Source organism: Pelodiscus sinensis, chromosome 30 (assembly GCF_049634645.1).
Source record: "Pelodiscus sinensis isolate JC-2024 chromosome 30, ASM4963464v1, whole genome shotgun sequence".
In the NCBI taxonomy this organism is placed as follows: Eukaryota; Metazoa; Chordata; order Testudines; family Trionychidae; genus Pelodiscus; species Pelodiscus sinensis.
The window spans coordinates 11,519,700-11,530,307 of record NC_134740.1 but is presented as its reverse complement, the minus strand read 5'-3'; the positions used below and the strand labels follow the sequence as shown (position 1 = coordinate 11,530,307).

The following is a 10,608-nucleotide window of genomic DNA, read 5'->3' as shown; positions in this document are numbered from 1 at the left end:
ATGGCAGAGATGGCCAGGAAGTGGAATTCCCACCGCATGGAAACTATCAAAGAATCATAGAGCATTAGAACTGGAAGAGACCTCAAGAGGTCATCAAGTCCAGTCCCCTGCCCTCATCTAGACCATCTCTGACAGGCGTCTATCCAACCTGCTCTTAAATATCCCCAGTGATGGAGTTTCCACAACCTCCCTAGGCAATTTATTCCAGGGTTTAACCACCCTGACAGGCAGGAAGTTTTTCCTAATATCCAACCTAAACCTCCCTTCCTGCAATTTAAGCCCGTTGCTTCTTATCATATCCTCAGAGGCCAAGGAGAACAATTTTTTTCTCCCTTCTCCTTGTGACACCCGTTTAGATACTTGAAAACTGTTATCATGTCCCCTCTCTCAGTCTTCTCTTTTCTAAACTAAACAAGCCCAGTTCTTTCAGTCTTCCCTTATAGGTCATGTTTGCTTAGACCCTTAGGCTGTGTCTACACTGGCATGAATTTCTAGAACTGCTTAAAACGGAATACTATTCCGTTTTCAATTTTTCCGGAAAAGGAGCGTCTACATTGGCAGGCTGCTTTTCCGGAAAAACCCTTTTTCCGGAAAAGCGTCTGTGGCCAATGTAGACGCGCTTTTCCGGAAAAGAGCCCTGATCGCCATTTTCGCGATCGGGGCTTTTTTCCCGAAAAGACTACTGGGCTGTCTACACTGGCCCTTTTCCAGAACAGTGTTCCGGAATAAGGACTTATGCCCGAGCGGGAGCAGAATAGATTTTCTGGAATAGCGGCTGATTTTGTACAGTAGAGCATCGTTGCTCTTCCGGAAATTCAAGGACCAGTGTAGACAGCTCGCAGCTTATTCCGGAAAAGCGGCTGATTTTCCGGAATAAGTGGCCCAGTGTAGATACAGCCTTAATGTTTTTTGTTGCTCTTCTCAAGACCTTTTACAATTTCTCCACATCTTTTTCCAACTGTCCCAGTATCCCAATACTTGTTTTCACCCTGAAATACTATGAAAGTTGAAATCCCTAACTTCAAATCAGAAAAAAATCATATGATGCCAAATAGAAAATTGAAAACTGCCACCAACACAAATGTTTTTCATGCAAAAGATTAATATGCATGGAATAATATATTCAGAAAGAATTTTGATTTATTTCTTGGCTGACGTTTGGAAATGCTGTAAATAAATGGAGACATTTACTCACCCTTAGAAATACGATCTGTAACGATTCCTGTCACTGGCATTTGACCAATATTTTCCATTTAAACACAGGAGAACATGCAAGCAATGGAAGAAGAGCACAATATATGGAAAGCGGATTGAGGGAAATATTGCTAAAACAGTCCAGTACCCTCCTCAGGAAACAGCATTTCCACTCTCATTCAATGGATGAAGGGGGTTTTAGAATATGGGAGACTACAGACAGCAGAAGGGAGAAGCAAGAAAAAAAATCAGCAACACAGCACCAATGGTAAACGAGACCATGGCCTGGTGACAAGCAAGTTGGGTGTACTCGGATGTGCACTATGGAATTCTGAGACCCAAACACCACCCAGTGTTAATTAGCATCGAGCCATTGAACTACAGATCATGATCTGGTTTTGTTCAACATCTTTATTACTTACCTGGATCAGAGGGTAGGTTGCACCCTCATTAAATTTCTGGATGACACTAAGCTAGGGGGAGTGGTAGATATATAGGAGGGCAGGGATAGGGTGCAGAGTGACCGAGAAAAATTGGAGGATTGGGCCAAAAGAAATCTGAGGAGGCTCAACAAGCACAAATGATGAGTCCTTCCCTTGGGACGGAAGAATCCCAAATATTGTTACAGGCTGCGGGCCAACTGGCTAAGTAGGAGTTCTTCAGAAAAGGCCTGGGGATTGCATTGGATGAGAAGCTGGATATGAGTCTACAGGGTGCCCTTGTAGCCAAGAAGGCTAATGGCATATTGGGCTGCATTGGGAGGAGCATTGCCAGCAGATCTAGAGAGGTGATTGTTCCTCTTTATTCGGCACTGGGGAGGCAACATGTGGAGTATTGTGTCCAGTTCTGCCCCCTTCCCACTACAGAAAAGAGTTGGAGATGGTTCACATTGCAGATGGTCCAGCAGAGGGCAATGAAAATGATTCAGGGGCTGGAGCACATGATCTACAAGGAGAAGTTGAGGGATTTGGGCTTACTTAGTCTGCAGAAGAGAAGAGTGAGGGGGGATTTGAGAGCAGCCTTCAACTTCTTGAAAGGGGGTTCCAAAAAGGCTGGAGAGAGGCTGTTCTCAGTGGTGGCAGATGGCAGAACATGGAGCAATGGTGGGGACATTTATGGGAATAGATAGATAGATAGATAGATAGATAGATAGATAGATAGATAGATAGATAGATAGATAGATAGATAGATAGATGGAGTGTCTGGGGATAGATAGATAGATAGATAGATAGATAGATAGATAGATAGATAGATAGATAGATAGATAGCTGCGTGTGAATACAACCCACGTGCTCAGACACACTCCAAAGTTCTTTATGCCCATGTGCAAAACTCAACTAGTTATGTGATTTCGTTCCACTCATTCATTCCCAGCCTACCTTTCTTAGGAAGAACAGATCCATTTGCTGGCGGCAGGCACTGGATGTGCTGAGAAAACAAAGGGGGTTTTATTGCCTTCCCTGGCTCCTGGGACTGAGTCCCTGATGGAAATTTCTTCTCATATTCCTTGGAGGAAGAACAGCCCTGTCTGGAACTGCAACAGAACAACACTCATTAAGACAATCGTGTCATAGGAAGTTGTACTATCATCATCACCATCATCATCACCAAGAGTGTTTCTACACGGAAATGAGCCTGGAATTTACTAACTTTGTTATAAATCCTAACGCTTTTATTTGTTTGGCAGGGGCAATGCTCTGTCCCAGGCAACACAGAAGAGTCAGGGACAGGGACAGGAACAACCCCCCAGGCTCATGGCTCTAGGTCCCTGATGCTCAGACTCTGGGCCCCACCCTTGTCTCAGAGCCATGATGAGACTCTAGGAGCTATGATTCAGTCAGTGCTGCTGACAATGCCCCGGCACTAGGGGGCGCTGAGCGACAGGGCTGGGCCGGGAGGGCTCTGTGGGACGGGCTCAGGTGGAGGGATCACACTGCCCCAGCTCAGCAGCAGGGGGCGCTGAGTGACGGGGAACTGGGCGTGTGGCTCATTCGGGGACGGTCTCCTCTGGAGGGGCAGTGCTGACCCCAGGTCCCACCGCGGCCCCAAGGGGTGACGTGCTGCACAGAGCTGGGGGTTGCCTCCAGGGGGTGCTGTTCTCTCTGGGTCCAGGCTGACACCTGTGCCCAGCAGGGCTCCACACGGCCCCCTATGCCGCAAGGATCTGGGTGGGGCCTCAACTATGGGCCTGCCCCATCGGAACTGCCACTTAGATCACGGCCCAGCATGGTGCTCCCAGGCCCCGTGCTGCAGGGGGTGGGCAGAGTGGGGCAGTAGGGGGCGCTCTCCCCTTGGAGCTGTTACTGACCCATAGAGACCCACCATAAAGGATGGGTTGCAGTGTCTCATGGCAGCTCACACATAGGAGATGAGACGATATTGGCCAGACTTTTATTAATGCAATTAGGAAATTCACACACTTGGCATCCCGGCTAGGCAGGAGGCCAAAATACAGTAAGATCCGAGCTTCCATCGACTGACACCACCCCTTGCAAAGCAACCCAAAGTATCTCTCTTCCCCTCACCGCCATGAGCTGCCATCACATGTTCATCTCACCCCCCATACAGCCCAGGATATAATTTTATCATGTGTTACATGGATGAGGTTGTGCCTAATGCCAATTCAGCAGAGGGCTCCTGATGCTTTTCCTTATTGCAGTCCTATCAGGATGGCCTTATCCCATAGGCTCTTGATTCTTTCTATAAGGCCACATTTTTGCTTTGTGGATGATAGACACTGCAGTGATCAATGTTCCAGAGTTTGATTTATAAGGTCTAGTAAAGACCTGCTAAATGGAACGCTGAATAAATGGAGCATTTTCCCTGTTGTGAGGATGGTTCCATAGCTCAGATTAAGATACATCGACTCCAGCTATGGTTTTTACATTGTTAGAATTACGTCCCTTCAGCGAACCTTTGGCTGTAGTGTGGTCCTGGCTCACTAGCATATCCCTCAATAATACATCTTAGCCTTCTTATCAGAAATGTGCTGGCACCCCAAACTAAAAATATCTCAACCTGACATGAACCTCCACCTTAGAGCCACCTAGCTGATGTTTGCAACATGTGGGTTTATGCCAAAAACGCATACATAAATAAACAGAACTTTGAGCTCTGTTGTGACCGATGCTCGTATTTAACTCTTTAGACTAACTCATTGCACAACTGCACCTCTTCCTGCTGTAAGATTTCTACCGATGGTATCTGCTTACGCTGTTCTGGGATGATGGGCTGTTGTAGCTGTTCGGCTTCCAGGATACCAATGAGACCAAGCGGGTGAGGACATGGCTTTTCCTAGACAAACTTCTGTCTCTCTCACCAGTTACAAAAGATGTCACCTCCCCCACCCTTGTATTTCAGAACTCTTTTTAGAAGTCTAGGCCCAGTGGTGTCTTCTGTTCCCACTGTCAGTTCCACATCTCTCTGCCCTCTGCTTACAAAGAACAACCGTTAATGCAATGGCTACCCAAGCTGCACGGGTTAGGGGGAACAACAAGCCCATTTCTCTTTTGTCCTCACTTGGATGCATGATTAGAGGCCTCTGGGTTGAAACCCAAAACAACACGGTAAAAGAGGAGATCAGAGTACGGGGTTTTGATGCCTCTTTTTGCCTTGAACTGTAAGACTCTTTAACACTATGAAACATCACTGTAATGAGGGACTCTAACTGCTTGGGATGCAGCAAGCACACATGAGGGGGAAGAGAATCGCAAAGCCAAACAAATGGACTATCTAGGCGCCAAATAGCCCCAGAGGTGTACAAGTGATTATCTCCTGTTTTCCATGGACACAAACGCCCGAGCCAACGCAACAGGGAAATGTTGTTAAGTGACACCTAAAGGCCGTTGCGTCATCCTGGTTGAAATCCTTCTGATTCAAATGTCCTGTGGATGTAATAAAATGAATAATATTTGTAGTTGAAACCACACACGTTTAAAACTGTTCTTGTAGTTCCTTATTAAAAGTAGATTAATATATAAATGTTCTACTATTTAATGCCTTAAACTTTGCTATAAGAGTAATCGATGCAAAATGACTTTGCCCAGTCCAGGCCTCACTTGCTAGTTTATTACACCTTATTTTGAACATACAATTACACAAATATTACAAGATACAAAAAGTTTTGGAGTAATATTTTATATATTGATAGAAACTATTGTAGTGATATGTGTTGCAAGCAGCAATTATTTTACAGATGTAATATGTACAGTGTTTCTCTGACTCAGGTAATATTCCCTCACCTGCAAATACGGAGGTAGGAGCGATATCCTCAAAATGGTCCTTTAATGACTCATAATCATTGAATCTATGATGCACATCCCGGTGTTCCAATCCAATCTGCAAGCATATACATTGACATTTACGCAAAATGGCAGGGAAGTCAAGAAATTCCCGGTATTAAAATCCTGCTGAAAATGGTACAATTTGCACACAACAGGGGAGAACATTTTCTGAAATGTTTCTCACGTTCAGCCATTTTCTTTCTTTGACATATCAGATTTTCCATATATGAAAACTTTCACTAAATATGCTCACTTGATTTTTTTCAATGAACTTCAGAGCTGGTCAGAAGGTTCTGATTTCTAGAAGTTTGTCAAAATTCATTCATTCATTCATTCATTCATTCATTCATTCATTCATTCATTCATTCATTCATTCATTCATTCCTAGGTTTCAGGTCCCAATTTCCTAACAAGTTAGAAAGAGATTAGTTATTTCGAAACACAAAATATTAATTAAAAAAATGGAGGGTCATCTGAAGAAGTACAAGAAAACAAGTACGACTTTCTTTCTGCCTACCCCTTTGCACTAAATCTACATTTCCTTCACTGATTTCGCCAGTTCTGTGGAAAGAGGGTGTTTCCTACAGTTTTTCTCAGGGCTCCCTTCACTTCTTTGTTCCTCAGCGTGTATATTATGGGGTTCAACAATGGTGATACAATTATGTTCATGAGGGAAATCATTTGATCACTCTCGGGGCTAGAGCTAGACTTGACCCCCAGGTAGGTGATCAGTGAGAGTCCATAGAACAAAGTCACCACCATGAGATGGGAGGAGCAGGTGGAGAAGGCTTTACGCTTGCCCTCAGCCGACGGCATCCTAAGAATGGTGGAGATAATGAGAAGGTAGGACAGAATTATCAATACGAAAGGGCCCATGATGAACAAAACTGTCACAGTCAAGAGCATGATCTCATTTTTGGATGTGTCGGTGCAAGCCATTTTCAACACCATTGTGATGTCGCAGAAGAAGTGGTGGATGCGTTTGGAGCCACACAAGGGGAGGCTGAAGATCCAGGTGGTCTCAGCTACTTCCACCGAGATGCCAAAGAACCACGAAACCCCGATGAGCTGTGCACATGCCTGGACGCTCATGATGGTCGTGTAGTGCAAGGGGTGACAAATGGCTGCATAGCGGTCATAGGCCATGGCCGCGAGGAGGCAGCATTCTGTGAGGCCCATGATGGCGTTGACATACATCTGCGCTGCACAGCCTACAAGAGAGATGGTCTTTTCCTCCACCAGAAGGTGAACCAGCAGCTGAGGGGCCACACTGGAGGTGAAGCAGATTTCCAGGAAGGACAGGTTGACCAGAAAGAAATACATGGGGGTGTGGAGGGAAGCGTTCAGCTTTATCAGGAGGATAACGAGCAGGTTTCCCAACAGGGTAATTACGTAGATGACCAGCAGCACCAGAAACAGAAGGATTTGCAGCTCGCCAAGGTAGGAAAAGCCCATCAGGATGAGCTCGCCAGAGATGGTCTGGTTCTCGCCGGGGTCACTTTTGGAATAGGCCATCTGGAGGGGTGAGAAAGACAGAGTGAATCTGTGCATGTGAGTGACATCATTCAAAGAGGTTTCCTTTCTATTACTGCAGTTCTGCATGGAAATATGAAACTGGGCCACGTTCTCCCCTGGTTTCTTCTGCAGTAGCGGTAGATAGACGCCAGTCAAGCTCTGTCAAGATGGAACAGCTGGAGAGATGATTCTATGACCCTGGTGGATTTACAGTGGATCAGAATCTAATACATGGGCCTTAAGGCAGCTACCAGAGTTTATGCTCACAATGGGGGATTCTTCTATGCAGTACAGAGGGGTCCTATTCATATTCTCTCTACTCACGGGTGACACTAAGCTCCGGGGGTGAGGGAGATACATTTGAGGTCAGGGGTGGGGTCCAGAGTGACCTAGACAGATTGGAGGATTGGGACAAAGGAAATCTGATGAGGTTCAACAAGGACAACTGCAGAGTCCTGCACCTGAGAGGGAAGAGTCCCAAGCATTCATAGGCTGGAGACCAACTGGCTATGCAGTAGATCTGCGGAAAAGGACCTGGGAGTTACAGTGGTTGAGAAGCTGGATATGAGTCAACAATATGTTCTTGTAGCCAAGAAGGCTAATGGCATATTGGGCTGCATTAAGAGGAGCATTGTCAGCAGATCTAGAGAAGTATTTATTTCCCCCTTTTTTGGCTCTATTGCGTCCATTACAGAGAGGATGTGGACACACTGGAGAGGGTCCAGTAGAGGGCAATCAAAATGATGAGGGGTCTGGAGCACATGGCCTACAGGGAGAGGCTGAGGCATCTGGGTTTATTTAGTCTGCAGAAGAGAGGAGTGAGGGGGGATTTGAGAGCAGCCTTCAGCTTCCTGAAGGGAGGTTCCAAAGAGGATGGAGAGATGGCAGAACAAGTAGAAATGGTGTCAAGTTACAGTAGGGGAGGTCTAGGTTGGATATTAGGAGAAACTCTTTTCTTAGGTGGGTGGGGAAGCACTGGGATGGATTCCCTAGGGAGAGGGGGGGGAGAATCTCTATCCCTAGAGGCGTTTAAGTCCTGGCTTGACCAAGCCCTGGCTGGGAGGATTGAGTTGAGGTTGGTCCTGCTTTGGGCAGGGGGTTGGACTTGATGACTTCTGAGATCTCTGCCAGCCTTGGTATTCTGTGATTCTATAATTCACATTAAGAATATTCCAGTTGTATCCTATTCACATTCACAAACCTTCTTCAAAAAAGCATGGGGAGTGCCCCATCCCACTTGGTGTCTCTCACTATCTGAAGCAAGCAAGATGAAGATGAAGGACAGGGTAGGTCCATTTCTCAGTGAGGAGGGAGAAACAATAACAGGAAACTTGGAAAAGGCAGAGGTTATTAATGTCTTCTGTATTTCGGTCTTCACCAATTAATCTCATGATGAAGGAATGCTTAACAGTGATTGCCAGTGGAAATGGGGTTGGCTTAGAAGCTAAAATAAAATATTTAGAAAGATTAGATGTCTGCAAGTCACCAAGGCCTGATGAAATGCCTCCTAGAATACTCAAGGAGCTGATAGCGGAGGAAGCTGAGCCTTTAGTGATTATCTTTGAAAAATCATAGACGTCGGGAGAGATTCCAGAAAACTGGAAAAAGGCAAATCTAGTGCCCATCTATAAAAAGGGAAATAAGAGCAACCCTTGAAAGTACAGATCAGTCCGTTTAACTTCTGTGCCAGGGAAGATAATGGAGCAAGATATTAACGAAATCATCTGCAAACATCTGGAGGATAATACGGTGATAGGTAACCGCCAGCATGGATTGGTAAAAAACAAGTGATGTCAAACCAATCTGGTAGCTTTCTTTGATAGGATAACAAGTTTTGTGAATAAGGGAGAAGCGTGGATATGGTAAACCGAGAATTTTGTAAGGCATTTGATATGGTCTCGCATGACCTTCTTATAAAAAAGCTAGACAAATAAAAGTTAGAATGGGCTACTTAATGTGGGTGCATAACTAGCTAGATAACCATTCTCAGAGACTAGTTACTAACAGTTTACAATCCTGCTGGAAGGGCATAACAAGTGGGGTTCAACAGAGGTCTGTTTTGGGACCGGTTCTGTTCAATATCTTCATCGACGGTTTAGGTGATGGCACAGAGAATACTCTTATTAAGTTTGCAGATGATACCAAGCTGGGAGAGGTTGCAAGTGCTTTGGAGGATAGAGTCAAAATTCAAAACAATCTGGAGAAACTAGAGAAATGATCAGAAGTAAATAGGATGAAGTTTAAAAAGGACAAATGCCCAGTATTCCAGGTAGGAAGGAACAATCCGTTTCACACACACAGAATGAAAAGTGTCTGTCTAGGAAGGAGTCCTGTAGAAAGGGATTTAGGGGTCACAAGTGAAATATGAGCCAACAATGTGACACACTTACAAAAAAAGCAAACATGATTCTGGGCTGCATTAACAGGTGTGTGGTGAGCAAGACATGAGAAGTCATTCTTCCGCTCTACTCTGCGCTGGTTAGGCCTCAGTTGGAGTCTTGTGTCCAGTTCTGGGCACCACATTTCAAGAAAGATGAGGAGAAATCGGAAAAGGTCCAGAGAAGAACAACAATGATGGAAGGTCTAGAGAACATGAGCTATGTGGGAAGACTGAAAGAAATGGGCTTGTTTAGTTTAGAAAAAAGAAGACTGAGAGGGGACATGATAGCGGTTTTCAGGTAACTAAAAGGGTATTTATTACAAGGAGGAGGGAGAAAATTTGTTTTCCTTCGCTTCTGAGGACAGAACAAGAAGCAATGGGCTTAAACTGCAGCAAGGGAGGTTTAGGCTGGACATTCACAAAAACTACCTAACTGTCAGGTTGGTTAAGTGCTGGATTCAAGTGTCTAGGGAGGTTGTGGAATCTGCATTCCTGGAGATATTTAAGAGCAGGTTAGACAGGGATGGTCTAGATGGTGATTTGTCCTGCCATGAGGACAGGGGACTGGACTCGATGACTCCTCGATGTCACTTCCGGGTCTAGTGTCCTGTGGTTCTATGATAAGGAACAAGGTCTGGGTAAATTCTTGTCACTCAAATTCTTGTCAATTTGCAGAGCTCCGAAAGTCCTCTGGACACACCACAAACACAAAACAAAGAATTATGACTTGGTGCTGATCATGTTTGAGTCTCATCGGTCACTCTGGTGGGCTGCATGGAATTCTGGGACCAGAACGTCACATGGTGTAAATTAGCATCACACCCAAAATGTCAAGACTTTGACATGACCCATGATAGTTAAGTTAACTGCATAAATTCAGAGACCTATCGACGAACTGATGTATTAATAAGTGGACTGGCAGAAAGAGATAGATAGATAGATAGATAGATAGATAGATAGATAGATAGATAGATAGATAGATAGATAGATAGATAGCGAGCATGTGTGGGGATAGATAGATAGATAGATAGATAGATAGATAGATAGATAGATAGATAGATTTGAACACCCTCACAACTCATGTGCTCAGACACACAGTGGCTATGTCTACACTGGCATGATTTTCCGGAAATGCTTTAAACGGAAAAGTTTCCGTTAAAAGCCTTTTTGGAAAAGCACGTCTAGATTGGAAGGATGCTTTTCCGCAAAAGCACTTTTTGCGGAAAAGTGTCTGTG

General features: G+C 44.9%; 1 protein-coding gene across 1 annotated transcript; it reads right to left on the bottom strand.

Moving 5' to 3' along the window:
• Positions 1-6,020: 6,020 nt before the first annotated feature.
• Positions 6,021-6,992, bottom strand: LOC102451616 (olfactory receptor 10A4-like). The gene has a single exon (XM_006112318.3). It carries the CDS (start codon positions 6,990-6,992, stop codon positions 6,021-6,023), a length of 972 nt encoding a protein of 323 aa, XP_006112380.3.
• Positions 6,993-10,608: the final 3,616 nt, after the last annotated feature.